Source organism: Mus caroli, unplaced genomic scaffold, assembly GCF_978045245.1.
Source record: "Mus caroli unplaced genomic scaffold, Mus_caroli_1 scaffold_3, whole genome shotgun sequence".
Classification (NCBI taxonomy): Eukaryota; Metazoa; Chordata; class Mammalia; order Rodentia; family Muridae; genus Mus; species Mus caroli.
Genome location: NW_028227258.1, coordinates 133,906,916 through 133,925,993, shown reverse-complemented (window position 1 = coordinate 133,925,993; position 19,078 = coordinate 133,906,916). Strand labels below are relative to the sequence as shown.

General features: G+C 45.6%; 1 protein-coding gene across 5 annotated transcripts in view; it reads left to right on the top strand.

The window, feature by feature from the left end:
- The first annotated feature begins 1,800 nt into the window (after positions 1-1,800).
- Positions 1,801-19,078, top strand: part of Tnik (TRAF2 and NCK interacting kinase) — a 403,188-nt gene continuing 385,910 nt past the window's right edge. For 2 of the 5 annotated variants that reach the window (XM_021158657.2, XM_029475111.2), the window contains exon 1: positions 1,804-2,278. In XM_021158657.2, coding sequence (XP_021014316.1) covers positions 2,222-2,278 — 57 coding nt within the window. In that variant the 5' untranslated portion in view covers positions 1,804-2,221. Of the gene's footprint in view, positions 2,279-19,078 lie in introns of all 5 variants that reach the window. The other 3 variants (XM_021158656.3, XM_029475112.2, XM_021158658.2) reach the window with 3 other exon arrangements.

The window sequence follows — 19,078 nt, the reverse complement described above, 5'->3', positions numbered from 1 at the left end:
TTATTTTCCTCCACCTTGAGACATGTTAACCTGCTCTCTAGAGAAAGGGTGAGAGAGGAAGAAGAAGAAGGAGAAGAAGAAGAAGAAGAAGAAGAAGAAGAAGAAGAAGAAGAAGAAGAAGAAGAAGAAGAAGAAGAAGAAGAAGAAGAAGAAGAAGAAGAAAAGGAAGAAGAAGAAGAAGACACACAAGGAAAAGGGTGGTGGAGGGAAAAGATGGCTTCTACTTGGTCCCTTCGTGGAGGCTTATGGGTTCGCAAAAGCATTCTAGTTTCATGGTATGGTTTAGAGAGCACATGGCCCGCACCAATGAGTCCAAGATTAAAAAGTCCAGCTAACCCTAATTTCATCAGCATTGGTCTGTTCATTCATTCTTTCAACTTGTTCTGAAGCTCATAATTAGCTTATACTTCATGGCTTTAAAAAGAAGTGGCAGCAGTCCAAGTGTCGGGTGTCCATGTGTAATTTGAGTACTTGGGTGGGCTGGGGAGGCATTTGCAGGACAATGAGGAGTTCAAGGCCATCCCCAGCTGCACAGTGAAGGGAAGACTTCCTTTAAGTACTTAAGATCTGTCTCATAACCATACCAAGCCAAACAACCAATAAGATAAATCAAAAAGAACCTCTACTCCCCCCCCCAAAGAAAACAAAACAAAAAGTCAAATAAAAACCACCCCACCCCACCCCCCCGCCCCAGTATGTTTAGCTTTTTATCTCAGCAGATGTGAGAGGAACACTCTCAGAACTATGATGAGTTGAAGCCAGTGGGAAGAGTTCACCATAAATGTTTTCTTCCGACGTATTTTGCGTGACCAAAAGAGACAGGCAAGGATGCGAGGGGGTTGGGGAAGTAACTTTACACTTTTGATAAAGAATGTCGGGTTACCACTGCAAACACCCAGCTCTTGAGTGAAAAAGCGAGCGAAGTCAAATAGCTCGCGGGTCAGGGCTCACTATCCTGGAGCCAAACTTTCTCCATGAATCCAGGTAGGTCACCGCGGAAAAGCTACAAAGGAGGAAACACTGGGTTAGGTACTATGTTGCCCAATTAATGTCCGCCTTGGAGTCACCTGAATCCTTCGAGCTACTACTGCACCCAGGGAGCAAGCTTCTCTTTTCAATTCGGTCATTTCCGTGGGGAATTGCGGCACGCGCAGGTCTTGGGTGTGGCGATATCCAGACGGAGCTCACATCTCTCGGATTTCCAGCTTCTAGCAAACCTACTCAGCCTAGAGAACCACAGACGATTCGGGCCTGCCTTCCTGCAACCCAGTGGCCGCGAATGACCGTGACCCTGTGGCCACTGCTCAGTATCAAAGCCAGGCTGCCGGCTCGGCGCGCGTGAGCTTCTCCCCAACTCGCTCGGCGCGGGGAGGCGGATCCCCTTCCCTGCGCACAAGTCCTTATATGCACCGGTTGCACCGGCCCGCCTTTACTCCAGCCCCACAAATAATTAATGGGCGAGGGAGGACGCTGCTGCCTTTTCCCGCTGCCTCTCCCCACCACCCTTTTCACCATTAGAGTATCTGAACGCAGTCAAGAAACCCCAAGATACGATCGAAGAGCCATTTTGGTGCACTGCACAAATTGGACACATTAAAAATATATATACAGCATTCAGGTTCCTGCACAGAGAGGCTCAAGAACGGCTGTTTAGATTCAGCACTATTAACCCTCAAAAGCTGGGGCGGAAAGGGTGCGTACCCCTCCCCCACCCTGGCTAGTGGCGGAGGGACCCGGTCAGGAAGCGCGGCCTCTCCCCAGTCGCAGACCACGCCTCTCCCCCCCCCCACTCCTCCCAGGAAGCGGTGATAGACAGTTCTGTGTGGTTCTCCACCCCCACCTCCCAGCTGAGTGGAGGAGTTGATATGTCTCATTATAACAGCCAATGCAGCCGCCATCCACGCACAAGCAAAGAAGCATGTCCCATTTAAATACACCCACGCAGCCCCAGCGCCCTTAGCCGATCAGGGCGCGCAGCCCACACGCACCGCGGCTCCGGGCTTGGAGATCCGCGCAGGTCGGGCTCCGGGATCCCGCGGATCGACGCTCTCGGAAGATCGGGATCTGACTCTTGCTGGGGCCCGGGTGGGCTGGGGAGGCTGGGCCCCGGGCCTCTCTGGCGGACAGCCGCATGAGGACGCGAGCGAAATAGACCGGGGTGGAATTGCCAAGGAAGACGCTTCGGGGTGGTTTTGGTCCATTTCTCCCGCGAAGAGTCGACATGGCGAGCGACTCCCCAGCTCGCAGCCTGGATGAAATCGATCTCTCCGCCCTGAGGGTGAGCAGAACGTGTTTTTTCCTTTCTTTCCAATGGTCTAGGGCTGAAAGAGGGAACGTTCCCTGCCTTTCTGTTCTGATTCCGGGGCAGCCGAGGGGTTCTAGGCTGAGCCCCTACCCCTACAGCAGGGGCTGGGCTCCCCTTGTGCTCCTAGGCTGTTCCCGAGGTTCCGCAAGAAAGCTGGTGGAGCTTGTCAGTTTCATCTTCGATCGGTGTAAGAGCATTACATGAAAGGCTGGTGTGTGTGTGTGTGTGTGTGTGTGTGTGTGTGTGTGTGTGTGTACCCGGGCAACCGTCTCGTGCCAAGGCGCGAGACCCAACTGCTCCTTGCTGCAAAAAGATTCTCTTCGAGAAGAAAGGCACTGGCCCTTCACGTTTGCCAGCTACCTGCAAGATGCCTTCGTGAGCTAGCTGTCCCTACCAGCGGACCCTGCTGCTCCAATGGAGCAGTAATTGCTGTTCTGGGCTGGTCTTGTAGGTGCTAACTGACTCCCTTCCCGGCTTCTGTCTCCGGTGCTGGAGCTCCAGCTCAGCTCTTCACTAAATGCCAGTGTGCACTCACCTTTATCTGTGGTTTGAACTCAGCCCTGCCTATTCCTTCCCTCGGTGACTGTGACCTTTCAGTTTTATGGCTGAACTTCAGCAGGTGAAAGAGACGCTTAACAGCTTCTCCCCACCACACCGGAACTCCCTGGAGAGATTGTGTGTGTGTGTGTGTGTGCCTGTGTGTGTGTGTCCCAGGTCTGTGAACAGTCCTTTGTAAAACATATTCCCTTCCCCCAGCCCGGCCGCTTTGCCTTTACCTACTGAAACACCTCAGACGTCGTTCCATTGTATTGAATAAGACTTTAGTGATCTAGAATCCATTTTGCTGTTGTTTGAAAATCAGACTGCCAGGAATCCCATTGCAGCCTCGACGCTTCCCCACCCCCACCTCTAATCCCAGCACACTCCTTCAGGGAAGGGGGCCGAGCGCTCTTGCCATTTTAATTAGATGCTGCCTGCCAGGAAGGGGGTGAGGAGGGGTGGTGGCCTTGGCAGCAGCAGGCATCTGAGAAAGATTGGACACCAATCTCAGTTCCACTAGTTTCTTCCTCTCCTGCACTAAAAATAAAATAAACAGCAAATGCATATGCTTGATGCCTGGAGGGTAGGTGAGACCTAAGAGATGGTGTCTCATCTCATGTCACCCACCTCCAGTAGGGGTGGAAGTTCAGTGGTCCTCCGGAACACATTGTTAGATTGATGCTAGAATCTTGAGGCCATGTACCTGCATCTACAAAAGCCTTCCTGCCCTTACATTTCTCTACAAATATTTTAAGGGGCTTGGTACCTGTCTGATGGAGGTGATACTTTTTTTGTCAGGCTCCATGAGTCTCTTTTCTTCCCTCTCCTTGAATCCTTGCCCCTTCCCATATCTTTTAGTAGAGAGAGAGAGGTGAAGATTCAGAGAGACAGCTCGAAGGTTGAGGACTGACTGCCCTTTGAAACGGCCTGTTGTGATAGTGGGGCAGCAGAAGCTCATTCATGCATGATTACAGTAAGCTGTCTGTTTCTCCGGTGCCCAAAGGCCACATCCAGAACCAGTGAGTAGCTGAGTGTGGGGGTTGGGAGCAGAGTGGGTGCTTTAAACAAGCGCGGCTTCCTCTTCACCCATGGTGTGTGCTCTTTTGCTCCACTTCTGTCTGGGAGTTGCTATGGTGTGAGTTAATCAGGTGGACCAGACTTGGAGAAGGAGGAGTGGCTAAGAGGTGGAGGCCTGAACAATGAGGCAGCCTTGTGATATAGCTGAGCAGGAATCTTAGCATCATTCTCCCTGATATGATTTTTAAGTTGGGGGGGCTGGGGGGAAGGGACTAGCTCCCGTGGGCAAGGTTTTCTGAGATACCAAGCACAGAACCTGTCATCAGAGCACCTTGATGCATACTTGAGGAAACTCCCGGGCTCTGCTATGTGTATGTGGAACAGATATCTTTGTATGATTTACTGAGATTGCTCTTTGTCACCCAAGAAGCCCAGTGAATTCTCTGCCTGCACTGGTGTGTGCAAAGAGCTAGGATAACAGCTATTCCCAGTGTCTGGGGAGCTATTGGCTGGAAGACTTACATGCAGATGGGCAGACAGTTGTACTCAGCAGGCCTGGGAGCTTCAGGCAGTCTTGTGGTAGTCTAGGTGTGCAAGTCTGTTTGTCTCCGAGGACCAGTAGGTGATGCCCACAAATGGAAGCATAGATGGTGGCTGCCTCTCCAGATTTGGAGAGGTTGGTTCCTAAGCTTGCAGAGAAGTCCTTCTGAGGAAACCCTGACCCTGAATTGCAGGCAAGGTCAGTGGTGCAGCCCTGTCAGGCCCTCGACATCCCTGTGGCTCTTTAATGTATACAATCAATGCTCTTTGTAAGCCCTGGGCTTGGTGGTTTAAAAGCAGATCCTGTCTAGAGAGGCCTTTCTCCTTCTGACTTTGGGGGCTTATTGTTCTCAGTCAGTGATCCCAGACTGGGCCTAGTCTGAAATTCTCCCCAATTGGAACAATGCATAATTCAAACCAGAGCGACCAGTACCAGCCCTGTCATTTAAGCCATGCAAGACTTGGGTGGGTTTTTGTTGTGGTGGTGGTGGTGGTAGTGGTGGTTTTGTTTTTGTTTTTGATTTTTAATAAAATGACGTGGGGTTTCTGATTAGGAAATAATCAGAATTCCGTGAGTCCTCATGGCAGGGTTCATGAAACGCAACTAAATCTTGAATGTTAGGTAGGAGATGGGTCTATAGATGAGAGCTGGAAAAGAATCTTAGAACGGTGGCCCATTCCTGTAGTGTCACACTCTGGAAACTGAAACCCAGAGAGGTAAACTTTGTTGTCCAAGGTCACACAGCCAAGGGGGAAATCAAAGTAGCCAGAGGAAAAAATATGGTTCCGGACTCCCCAGTCTGCTCTCTAAGACACAGAATTTGATCATTTGTAGCTGGAAATGAAATCAGTGAGATGTTTTCTGCTAGTGGGGAGGGCAAGAGAAATTAATCACTTGATCAGGGGCATGGATTTTTTTTTTTTTTTTTGTCTTGAGAGTGGAAAACCTGCTAGAAACAGTGAACTTACCAAATCAAATGACCAGAGCTATCCGGCACCTTTGGAATGTATCTTGCCTCGCCTTCTTTCAGTCTCTTCTTCTCAGTCAAATAGACATCTAAATCACATAGGACAGATGGTGTCCTGCGCAGATAACCTCTCTCAGTAACCCTTCTCCATCTGAACATGTCCCAAGGGGTCCGTCCAGACATGCACATTATTCAGATACCTCCGGGCGTGAAGTTTCTGATGTCCATGCATGCTTTTGAAAATTGCCGGAGTTGCGGATATTATATGTACTATTACAGACTAAGTTCTCTCCATGTGGGTGTATGAAAATGGGTATGCATGCACCCAGGCTACTGCAAACAATCTTCTTATTCAGACCTGGGCTTGAGTCATGCCTGCTTCAGACCTCACTGTATTAAGAGATGAAATTATCCACCATGATGCTGCATTGCCTATGAGGTGAGCTCAGCCCAGACAGCCTTCTGAAGATGATCATGTTTCTGAACACTGGCTCTGCTCAGCCTGGCCCAAGGCATCGGGCACTCAAGGTCAGGGGTTCTGACCTCAGACTTTCAGCTTGGGGCAGAACTCAGACATACCTTTCTGTTTGAACAAAATTAGATGACTTACACCGCCTTCACCCCCACCCCCATGCCTTTCTGGACCTAGCCACCAATCTCTTCTTCCCGCACCCCCTGCTCCTGACCTCTGTGTGTGTATTTTGCATATGTAAATTGGTACACGCACGTGCTTAGCTGGCATGTTTGTGTATGTGCATGCGAATGTGGAGACCAGAGGTCAACGACAGGTTCCTTTCTCTAGTTCTCTGTACCTCATTTTAGTTTTTATTTATTTTTATTTTTTATGTGTTTGGGTATTTTAAAATTCACGCATGCCTTTGCACCACAGCATCCTTGGAGACTGCAGAGGCCAAAAGTGGATGTCTGATCCCTTGGAACTGGAGTTACAAATGGTTGTGAGCTGCCACAGGAGTGTAGGGAATCGAACCCAGGTCATGGGGAAGGGCAGCCACCTCTCCAGGCCTCTCCACTTTACTTCTTGAGACAGGTTCTCTCACGAACCCTGCATCCCACTGACTGAGCAAGATTAGCTTGCCTCTAAGCCTCAGGAACCTTCCTGTTTCCACTCCCGTCTCCTTACCGTCACTGCCACATACAGCTTTTTCCATGTATGGCTGCTGGGGACGGAAACCCACGTTCTCACCCATGTGCAGCAGGTGCTTTGCCAACGGAGCCATCGACTTCTCCATCAAAACCCAGACAGAGGAATTATTTTCATCTGGAAAGCGTACCTCTTGACTGCACTTTGTGTGTTTGTGCTGCCAGGGCTGGGGCCAAGAGCTTTTCTTTTCGCCTCCTTACAAGTTCGGTTAAGGGCCACAGCGTCCTTTGAATCTAGCTATCTCATTAGTTGAACAAGCGATTGGATGAGTGAATGAACTAATGAATGAGCATATGCATGAATGAATGCGTTAGTGAATGAGGTGGAATGGTCCCGAGCTCCCGGGCTTCCTGTGCATAGCCTATCAGTTCTGTGACTCAGGGCGTGCCTGAGTGTCAGCAGCACAAAGGTGGAATGGCAACTGCTTGTCTTCATCATCCTGCATCCTAAAATCAAAGGCTTTACTACACAGCACTTACGTCGTCACAAGACAGTGTACACGTATGTCAGTAGATAAAATTTTATGGGGAAGCCCACCAGCGTTTGATTCCAGTGACTGCACCTTGTGGAAAGTGCTGAAGGACAAGATTTTTTTGTGTGTGTGTGTGTATGTGTGTGTGTTTATCTGTTTTTGTTTTTTGTTTTTTGTTTTTTTTTTTTGTTTTGTTTTTGAGACAGATTGTTAAGATGTAGCCTAGGATTGTGTGAAACTCCCGTGTAGCCTTGAATTCTGACTAGTTCTGCCTTCGCCTCCTCAGTGCTGGGATGGCAGGTGTGTGCCATGGAGTCTAGTTCAGAAGGCACATCTTTCTGAGTATGTGTGTGTGTGCACATGTGTCTGCATGTGGAGCACAGATGTTGGTTTCAGGTTTCTTCCTCAATGCTCTTCATGGAACATGCCTCTTGGCAATAACACTGAAACAGACTTTATCTTATGTGCTCATTCGACCTTGCACACTTTCTTGGGTCCTCAGTGGAGCTTGGTTCTAGGATTGACTCCCATTACAGAGGAGCAAAGCTCACCCAGAAGCCTTTTAACGGTTACGGTTTCTAGACTAGTGTCAATCAACAAACAGCTTTATTCACTAAGGTGCTTTCTCTTTCTTGTCTTGCTTCTCTTCTGTAACGATGGCCCATTATTCACATGCAAACACCTTTATTACATCGTGTCTTTTCTTGTTTTTTTTCCTTTTTTCAAAGGGGATGAGAAAGGAATGGACACTTATAATGATACACTAATATCTCAGTGCTTAAAACCTGGTCAGAGGTCTCTTGGGTCTTAAAGAATTCTTGAAACATTATTAATTCATTGCCCCAGAGCACTTAATTAAATTTGGTCTAAAATGAGATTTTAGTATAGTTGCACGGATTGATGACAGCATCTTAAAATGGCAGTAGCACAGCTGTCTTCCTCTGGATGCATTTGTTGCTTTTCTGAGACTTTGAACAAGTTTTTAGGATTTGTTGTTGTTTTTCAATGACATGGCCTCCCACTAAGATAGGATGCACCCATAGCTATCAGAGCATCAGCGCTATAGGCAAAGGCATTTTTAGTGTTCATTATTAACTGGAGTAATCTTTAATACAAAGTCTAATACAACTCTTGGTTCGCTGTTTGCATAATTATGTGCTTAGGAGATCATGGATATTTCATTGATGAAAGAATTTCAAATGCTTTTTCTTCATCAAAGTAACACACACACACACACATACACACACACACACACACACACACACACACACTGTCTCTCTTATCTCTAAGGCTCATGGAAAGCTTGTATTCTGAGTTCTGTCCCTTTTTTCTACTCTAGAATCAGTCTATACTCCCTGCTTTGATGCCACTCCTCTTTCAGGGAGAATGGTCCCTTGGGGCTGCTGTCATCGAATCCTGGCAACCATGCCCAGTTGAGTGCAGTCATCTTCTATTCCGACAGAATTTGGGATAGCTGGAGTCTGAGAGATGTTTCAAAGTCACATTACTGCTCCCATCTTGGGAGCAGGGTGTAGTTTTCTTAGGGGTGCAGTGTAGTTCTCTTAGAAGGAAAGCTAGTTTGTTACCACCCTGCTGAGGATGTCAAGCAAATCCCCAGGATGTTTTTTGAATTAAGTGTTCTTCTGTGCATATAAATGTGAGGTTCCTATGGGAAAGATAAGGACCTCCCAGGTGGTTTTTCCCATTCTGATGGTGAGGGTTGGTTTTTTGTTTTTGTTTTTGTGTGTGTGTGTGTGTGTTGTTGTTTTGTTTTGTTTTTGTTTTTCTTCAGAAAGAGAAATTTCCCTTACCTCTTCCTACTTGCCCAGACTGAGTCTAGTTGTCCCAAGGAGATACCCTGAGTCCTGAAAATACACCCTCCTCCACTCCAAGCATAAACATTCCTTCTGAATATCTATTATATGCACCACCACGTCTCCACTCCTCTCTGTAGCTGCTGTGATGACAACCACCTCCCATGTCTTCACAGGGAGCTTTCCCCGTCTCAGCCTTATCTGGGCAGCGCTTAAGTATCTTTCAAACCCATTTTCTTTCTGGTCATTTCTTTGTACCAAGCCTTCCTTGACTCCCTAGCCTAAGGGCCAAAGCCTACACTTTAGCAAGTGTCTAAGCTAGGTGCTATGCAGCTGCATCTCCCAGCATGCTCTTTACCATTAATGGTTGCCACTGCCCCAAAGAGCCTTTCTCCCACCTGATGGAATATGCTCTTTAGGGCACACCCTACCCTCCTTTAGGTCCTTACTTTCCCAATAACAAACATACACAGGTTACGGTTTACAAACAATTGTCCTTGCTTTTTCTGGGCTGGGGTTTCTCTCTGGCACTTACAGATCTGACCTGGTACCTCTCTGGTGGTACTCGCTACAGTCTTAAATTAAACCTGCTAGATAGCAAGCTTCCTGAAAACAATGCCTATGACTGTTCTTCTGGAGATCTCCTTCAGGGTCGTTCACACAGCAATGAATACGCTCTACATGGACAAATATACAACTGACAGTCCTTTTAGAGGGTCTGAGGGTGGTGCTGCCTACAGAGGTGATAGAAACTCCAGAAACAGCCCCGTTCTGGGTTTAGCACAGTCTCGGGGAACGCGCACTCCATTATGTTCTGTAGGTGACAAGACTCGAGGGGATGTCCCTTACAAACAGCATGATTTCAAAAACACCGACCATGAGAAGTACAGTGCCGTGTTCTGTGCAGGAGAGACCTTGTTTCTACAATTTTTCTATCATTTTTCCACAGTCTGTCTTGAGAGATTTCATATTTTCAGTATTAGAATCTAAAGGCTGGTGTGTATTGCGCGCCGCTTTTGTGTCCCCCTGGTAAGAACACGCTCAAGGCAACCGGAATCTTCTGCAGCACAAACTTTATTGCTTACCCCATCAGGAGCCAGTGGAGAAGAGAGCCAGAGAGGGAGCCAGAGAGAGAGAGAGAGATATGGCGGAGCCCTCTCCCTTTTATGGAGGACTGTCCTTCGCCTCGGACGTGTCACTCCCTGATTGGCTGCAGCCCATCAGCCGGAGTTGTCGTCACGGGAAAGGCAGAGCACATGGCGTGGAAAGCTACCCCGACACATGCGCAGCTTGCTTGTTTACTACTTAGAACACGGGTGTCAGTGCCATCAGCGCCATCTTGTAATGGCGAATGTGAAGGTGGCTCCTTACAGGTGTGTGCGTGTGTGTGTGTGTGTGTGTGTGTGTGTGTGTGTGTGTGTGTGTGCTCGTGAGCACGCGCATGTGTGTGGGTGTTGCATACATACATACATATGCAAGCACATGCATGCTTACATGCAAGATGTTTCAGTCTTTTGAAAAATAATAAAGGTAGGAAGGGTTATACTTCTGTGAACCTGAGGGAAGATGACCTTGAATTTTTATCCTGACATAGATAGCAATGGGTGGAAGGCGTCTGACAGATGATGGGAGCTCTATGCTGGTTGATTTCTGTGAACTTGACACAAATCTAGATATATCTGGGAGTTATAACTGGGAAGAAGAAATCTTTGTTGAGAAAATGCCTCCATAAGATTGCCTGTAGGCAAGTCTGTAGGGCATTTTCTTGACTTACATTTATGTGGGAGGTCCCAGCTTGCTGGTCCAGCCAGTGGTCCTGGATGGTACAGGAAAGCAGGCCAAACAGGCATTGGAGCAAGCCAGGAAGCAGTGTTCTTTATGGCCTCTGCTTCAAGTATTGCCTTGGCTTCCCCCAGTGAACTCAGATTATGTAGGTCAAAGAAACCCTTTCCTCCTTAAAGCTGATTTTGGTCATGGTCTTTGTCATAGCAATGGAAAGCAAAGCAAGGCAGACTCATGGTACCACACTGGAGCATCTTTGTGACGTGGCGATGTCTTTTGAAGATAGAGCAATCTCAGTAAGCAAGACAAAAGCAACAGTCTTTAATGGCGTAGTCTTGGATGTAATTTATCACTCCTGCTATCTGGTCTGTAATTCAGGTTAGCCCTAGTCAGTGGGGAAGGGCATCACACAGAATCATGCTGCCAGAGACAAGCATCAGCAAGTGCCCTCCAGAGGCTGGCTGCCACACACACATACAGAGGTTGTCTTTGATGCATTATCTCTTCAGATTGTGAGAGCAATACACTGCCCAAGGGGCAGGTCTTTGCTACACATCTTTAAGTCTCCCACCCTTGGACTATTTAACCCAGGCTTTTATTGTCTTTAAAACAATTATGACTATTTTTGACTTAAAAAAATATGTGCACCCCCCTCCCCCATCTGAAACTTTGCTTTTAATGAGATCTTCCTGTATGTTTACCATTATTCCTGGTATTTAAAGCAGTGCCCGATGCATGGAGCATGATAAATACCCATTAAGTAAATATCAGCACAATCCATGAAGACATTATCTTACGTGCAAAGGATCACATGTATTCATGTTGCTTCACACACTGAGAAATTTGCTGTGCCTGTTGCTGATAGAAATGGAACATGGGACGAAGCTAGCCAATCGTTGGAGTAAGGAAGGATGAAATGAAAGTCCACTTCTCACTATGTTTGGATACCTAACTGGTCACACATCTGTCTGTCAATCTTTCTACCCAAGACTTAGGGTAGCCACTTACTTCTTTTGTAAGTGCAGGCACTGGAGCTCAGAGAAGATGCTCCTTTGATAGGATGAAGCCCCCAAAGCACAGCTGGGGTGCTGTTATTCTGTGTCACTCCATTGGTTTGCTAATATTTGAGCCATCTTAGAATATCTGTTATTCTTACAATACGAAAATAAACTTGGCAAAGTGTGTTCACAGAGATCCCGGCCAAGTCGCTTTTATGTATAAATAAAGTATTCTTAATTGTTAAGTGCTCAGATCTGTGTAACTATGGTGCAGAGGAAAGCACAGCTCAGTTAACCTGCATAGATAAGGAACTGCCTATACAGTGGTACAGGCTCACTGACCAAAGGCTAGGGCAGAATGATTACAAGCTTGAGCCCAGTCTTGACACATAAGGGAGATCCTATCTTAAAACAGAAGCTGGCGAACTAAGGGTTTAGCTCACTGGTGGGGTACATGCTTCATGTAAGCATGGTTCTAGATCCCATCTCTCTCTCTTCATAAGCAAGAAAGAAATTAACCAGATGAATGAATGGCTAATATTTGTGTGCCAAGGGTCTACCATTAGGAGCTTGAATATGTGTAGGAGCCTAGCCCACATGTAATCAGGATGACCCAGGAATTCCAGCATCCAAAATTGCAGACTAAATGTGAGCAAAGGCCTCTGAATTGTTAAACATTTCTTTAGCTAAAGAGACAAAGCTTTCTTTTCATGGCATTATAATGGCAACTCATGATCACTGTAGAAAACTTTGTAGCAGTGAGAAGCAAAGGGAGTTTCCATACGGATCTCATGAGAAACACTGATACACGTTGAAATGTGGATTTGTAATTTTTTCTATGTATAGGTTTAAAAGAATGAGATTATATTTTATAAATTAGCTGAAATCTATTGTGTAAACTTAGTAGTCATCAGGGCATAGGTTTGTAATCTCAACTGTGTTGAGGGCTGAGGCAACAGGACCTCAAGTTTATGGTTTGCCTAAGCTATTGAGGAAGCCAGCATAGACAGCTTTCAAAATAAGAAGTACAAGCATGGCTGAGGATAGAGTACATAGGCAGAGCTTGCTTAGACACGGCACTCAGTCCCTTACTCACAAAACAAGCAAGCAAGCAAACAAATGTAATCATTAAACTTTTCCCAGGATGCTGCTGATTGTCTTCGAAACAGTTCTTAGAAAATTCTTACTTGTGGTTTGAATGAAAACAGCTCCCATAGGCTCATAGGGACTTGTACTATTTGGATCTCTCCCTCCCTCCCCACTCTTTCTCTCTCTCTCTCTCCTTCCTTCCCTCCCTCTCTACTCCTTGCTGATCCAGATGTAAAACATCTTGATTCCTTTTCTAGAATATGTGTGCCTGTGCACTGCCATGCCTTCTGCCAGGACAATAATGGACTTAAAGCCCTGAATCTGTAAGCTATCTTTAATGGTTTTCCTTTATAAGACACCATGATCATGGTATCTCTTCACAACAATCGAAACCCTGTTATAGGGTATTTTAAAGTTACATAAAATCAACAGAATTCTGGCATACTAGTACATGGAAAATGATTGGGTGGATCCTTAAAATGTTAAATTATAGAATTATGATTTGATTCAGGAGTGTAGTTCTAGTATATGCCCAAGTGAAGATATGTATTCATACAAAAAAATGTGTTGACTCTTTAATGTAGCTCCAAGAAAGAGGCTACTCAAATCTCCTATCACTTAATGAATAAGTAATATACCGTTGATCATATATGTGTTGGATAGTTTTTACTGTCAACTTGACTCAATCTAGAATCACCAGGGAATAGGGAACTTAAATTGAGTGATTTCCCAGATCATATCGGCCAGGGACCTTTTCTGTTTTGATTGAAGATTGATGTAAGAGGGCCTACTATGGGCACTGTGGTCAGCACCATCCGTAGACCATGGGTGTGGATTCTGTAAGAAAGCACGAGTCAATGAGTAGGTCAATGCAGCATTTCTCCATGGTTTCTATTGAGTTCCTGTCCTAGCATTCCCCAATAATGGGCCATGCCCTAGAAGTGTACATCTAATAAAACTACCTTTTCCCCTAAGTTGCCTTTGATGATGGAATATTACAACAACAGAAAGCAAAGTGGGACACCATATATAGAGTAGCTTTCCATAATAAAAAAAATGCTTATCGCTGTTAAGAAAAGCCATACCACTTGTTGTATGACTGGATTCCTAAGAAACTTCCAGACTAGGAAAATCCATGGAGAAAGGAAGTAACTTAGTGATTGCTGAAGCCAACGAGAAAGACAGCAAGTGGTCTACATAGTCTTGTTCTCAGCCATCTGTGCAAACACAGGAAAAGTCACTTGCCACTCCAATAGAGTAGATTTTAGGCAGTTTGACTGAAATCTCAAAGCACCCTTATCAAGAGAATGCACTCCCATACAGGGTTGGTAAAGATCTCTGTCTTTAAGAGCTATTTATTCCTCATGACCAATCTTGTATCCACCAAGCTCTTTACCACTCATCTTTCATATTATTTTGAAACATCATATTATTCCAAATATAGAGATTCTAGTATTATCCTAAAAATTCTTATCTAGAACTGCTATCACAACTGAAACATTTAATATGTAATAGACTAGTCTATGTTTAACTTTCTAATCTTGTTTGTAGACCTCTTAGAATTTTATTACAAAAGATGTATCATAATATTTAATTCCTCTTGATGAAGTTGGGGGCTGTTTCAAGCTTTTCAGCCCTTATAATTAGTATTTTGATGAGTATCTTCTCTTTCTTTTTTCTTATTCTTCTTTCATATATCCTGACCTCAGCTTCTACTCCCTCCTCTCTTCTCAGCCCCTCCCCCATCTTCCTCTCCCCAAGATTCAATCCTTCTCCTTTCTCTTCAGAAAAGGGCAGGCCTCCCAGGGATATCGACCAAACATGGCATATCAAGTTACAGTAAGACTAGGCAAAACCCCCCTTATTTAGGCTGGGAGAGGCAACCCAGTAGGAGAAAAGAGGTCACAAAAACAAGTAAAAGAGTGACAGACAGCTCCCACTCCTGCAGTTAGAAGTGCCACCAGAACACTAAGCTACACAACCACAACATATATGCAGAGGGCCTAGGCTCTGTGATTATCAGTCAGTCTCTGTGAACACTATGAACTTGGCTTAGTTGGTTGTGAGTCTTTCTCGTGGTGTCCTTGACCTCCCAGGCTCCTACAATCCTTCTGTGCAGGAATCCCTGAGCTTCCACCTAATGTTTGGCTGTGGGTTTGATATCTGGTTCCATCAGTTGTTGGATGAAACCTCTCTGGTGATGATTATGCTAGGCTCCTGTCTGCAAGTATAGCAGAATATTGTAACTAATTTTTTTCAAATCCTATTTTTAACAATGGTTCTTAAATGCTTGTTCCCTTGTAGCCCACCACCCTCCAGAGGTAGTAGGAGAGAAAGAATAGGGGGAAGTGGGTCTGTTTAGAAAGGTTCTTTGAAGCAACTCCCATCTCTGCTGTCTGGAAATCAGCAGTTCAGTTCAGAGGTCACCAGGCATCTCGATCCACTCGAAACCACTTCACAGATATACTAGCAATCCAGTTCAGTAGAGTCGGCTTAGCAACAGCAGTGACATGACCTAACAGAGACAGACAGGCCTCAGCCTCAGCTCTAGTCAGCAGGAGGGACCAACAGGAACACCAGGAGAAGCTCTCAGCTGTGCCTCTCAGGGAAGCAAGGATCAGTGAAGATGAGAGACACACAAGCTTTGCACAGCTAACTGTACCAGCAAGCCAAGCTCTGTCTCCATCACTCTTGGAGTTCTATTTACATTCTCCAAACTTCATGTGTCCTCTGTATGCCTTGCCTCAGCACATACATCCAATAAGCCTGAGTCTGGAGAGTCCAGACAAATGGAGCTCAACTATGCAATGTAAGGTGGACCAATACATGTGTGTTGTTTGCAAAAATTCCTTCATCATGTGTTCTTTCATGTGTTTGCTTTAGCAGAATATCCTCTCTCCTGTATCTGCTTCAGTGAAACGTTCCTTCATGAGTCTGCCTTAGACTTTTATACCTGTGTCCACTTCATGAAAACACTCCTTCACCTGTTTGCCCCAGCAAATCACCATCCAACACAATTGACTCTCCAAAGAACCCTTAAGTTTCCACTTCAGAATATCATTAGGAATCATTTGATTTTTGTTTGTTTGTTTGTTAGTTTGTTGTTTTTGTTGTTGTTTTTGCCAGGCATATTTGGTTCTACTCTAGGTCTCTAGGCTATCCAACTTCTGGTTCCTGACTCTTCTGATAGTGTCAGGGGTGGGTGGGCTCCCTGTCATGGCATAGGTCTCAAGTTGGACCAGTCACTGGTTGGCTCCTCCCACAAGTTCTGTGCCACCTTTACCCCAGCACATCTTATAGACCAGACAAATTGTAGGTTGCAGGTTTTGTGGCTGGGTTGGTGTCTGAATCCCTCCACTGGAAGTCTTGCCTGGTCACAGAAGACGGCTGGTTTAAGCTTTGTGTCCCACATCACTAGGAGTGTTCACTAGGGTTACTTTTGTGGATTCCATGGAGTTAGGTTCCTACCTTGCCCCTGAAATGTGGGCATTGGGCTATGCACAGACACCTGGTTTTCAGTTGAGGCTAGATGTTGAACCCTGGGACCCTGTGGTGATAATTCACTTATGTGGGTCGGAAGGAGTTCTCTCATGTCTCCTGGAACCTTAGCTCCTGTTGAAGTTACCACCCCTTCAGCCCCCACAAGAGAAGCATGGTTAGTAGTCACATAGGCAATGTCCCAAGCTTCTTACCTTCAGGCTAGACTCCTCCCCAGTTACCTAGCAACAGTAAAAATAATAGCACACCATAAGAGGGGCTGCTTGGCCCCACCTCACTCTCTTGCTCTTACTTCTCTTACTCCCCTTACTCTACTCTCTCCTCTCCTCTTTCCTTTCACTCTCTTCCTCTCTCTCCCTTTTACTCTCTAGCCTTTCTTCTCCCTTTCTCCTTTCCCCTTTCTCTCCTCTTAGCCATTCTCTCTCCCTCTCCCTCTCTCCCTCTCCCTCTCCCTCTCCCTCTCTCTCTCTCTCTCCCTCTCCCTCTCCCTCTCTCTCTCTCCCTCTCCCTCTCCCTCTCCCTCTCCCTCTCTCTCTCTCTCTCTCTCTCTCTCTCTCTCTCTCTCTCTCTCTCTGTCTCTCTCCCTCCCTCTCTCTCCCTCTCTCTCCCTCTCCCTTCTCTCTTTCTCCCTGACTTTCTACAATAAAGCTCTAAAACCATAGATCGTCTCTGTTCATCAAGGCCTGCTGTGCTTACTCTCGCCTGCCTGGGAACCTCTCTCCCTCAGCTCTCTCTCCCTTAACCCCAGGGCTACAGAGTGTTGTCCCGGGCCCCAGTTGGGGGCTGCCCCTTGTCTACCCCCCCCCAGTCGAGTGGGGTCAGTGGCTTAGATGTCCACCTGGGGCCAAATGGGAAGTCTCTGGCAGCCCTCCCACACCCCCCTGCCCAGAGCATAGGAGGAACTCTGGAGGGACGTGGGCTATCCTCCCTCCCCATTCTTTCCCCTAAATCCTTTTAGTTCCCACACTGAAATGTCCCTAACTTTCAGTCATCTTTCCCAGTACTCTCTCACTTTATGCCCCCTTCCTGATTCTTCCTGTTCCCATCCCTACCCACCCCTAGTCCACCTGCAAAATCTATTCTATTTCCTCTTTCTATGGAGATACTTATGTTTCCTGTTGACCCCTTCTCGTTACTTAATCTCTCTGGGTCTATGGATTGTAGCATGATTATCCTTTACTTTCCAGTTAAAGTCCACTTTTACATGAGTATATACCATGTTTGCCTTTCTGAGTCTGGGCTACCCTCCTCAGGAGGGTTTTTTTTCCTACTTCTATCCATTTGCCTACAAATTTCATGATGTTATATACATTTTTAACAGCTGAGTAATACTCCCTGGTATAAATGTACCACATTTTCTCAATCGATTCTTTAGTTGAGGGACATTGAGGTTGTTTCCAGCTTCTGGCTATTACAAATAAAGCCTCAATAAACATGGTTGAGTAAGCATCCTTGCAGGAGTCATAGAGCTGGGTCTCGAGGTACATCAAGTCCAATTTTCTGAGAAACTGCCGTACCAATATCCAAAGTGACTGTAGAAATTTGCACTCCCACCAGGAGTGGAGGAGTGCTCGCCCTTGCTCTATATCCTCACCAGCATGAGCTGTCACTTGTGCTTTTGATCTTAGCCATTCTGACAAGTGAAGATGGAATTTCAGAGTCATTTTGATTTGCATTTCCCTCATGACTAAGAATGTTTGAACATTTCTTTAAGCTTTCCCTGACCATTTGAGATTCCTCTATTGAGAATTTTCTGTTTAGATAGATCTATACTCCACTTTTCAGTTGGAGTGTTTGGTTTGTTGATGTCTAGTTTCTTGAGTTCTTTATATAAATGGATATTAGCCTTCTGTCAGATGTGGAGTTGGTGAACATCTTTCCCCATTCTGTAGGCTGCCATTTTGTACTATTGACTGTGTCCTTTGCCTTACAAGAAAGTTTTCAGTTTCATGAGGTCCCATTTATTTATTAATCTTAGAGACTGCGCCATTGGTGCTCTGTTCAGGAAATTGTCTCCTGTGCCAGTGCATTAAAATCTATTCCTCACTTTCTATTTTACCAAGTTCAGTGCTTCTGTTTTTATGTTGAGGTCTTTTATCCACTTGTACATGAGTTTTGTGCAGGGGGATGAATATGAATTTATTTGCATTCTTCCTCATGCAGACATCCAGTTAGACCAGCACCATGTGCTATCTTTTTCCTTCCTTCCTTCATTCCTTCCTTCCTTCCTTCCTTCCTTCCTTCCTTCCTTCCTTCCTTCCTTCCTTCCTCTCTCTCTCTCTTTCTTTCGTAAATTTGGCTTCTTTGTCAAAAGTCAAGTGTCCATACCTGTGTGGATTTACTTCTGGGTCTTTGATTTGTTTCCATTGATCAGCCTGTCTTTTTTATGCCACGACCATGGATTTTTTATTGCTATTGTTCTGTAGTAGAGCTTGAAATCTGAGATGCTTAGTAGATACCCCAAGAAGTTCTTTTATTATACAGGATTGTTTTAGCTATTGTGTGGTTTTGGTTTTCCATATGAAGTTGAGTAGTGTTTTTCAATGTCTGTAAAGACCTGTGATGAAATCTTGATGGGGATTGCTTTGATTCTGCAGATTGCTTTTGGTGGGATGGTAATTTTTATTATATCAATCGTACTGATCCATGAGCATGGGAGATCTTTCCATCTTCTGGTAGCTTCTTCAGTTTCTTTCTTCAAAGACTTGAAGTTATTGTCATATAGGTCTGTTACTTGCTTGGCTAGAGTTACACAGGATACTTTAGTTATCTATGGCTATTGTGAAGGGTGTTCTTTCCCCGATTTCTCTCTCAGCCCACTTATCATCTGTATTTAGGAGGGCTACTGATATTGTTGAATTAATTTTGTATCCAGCTGCTTTGCTGAAGGTGT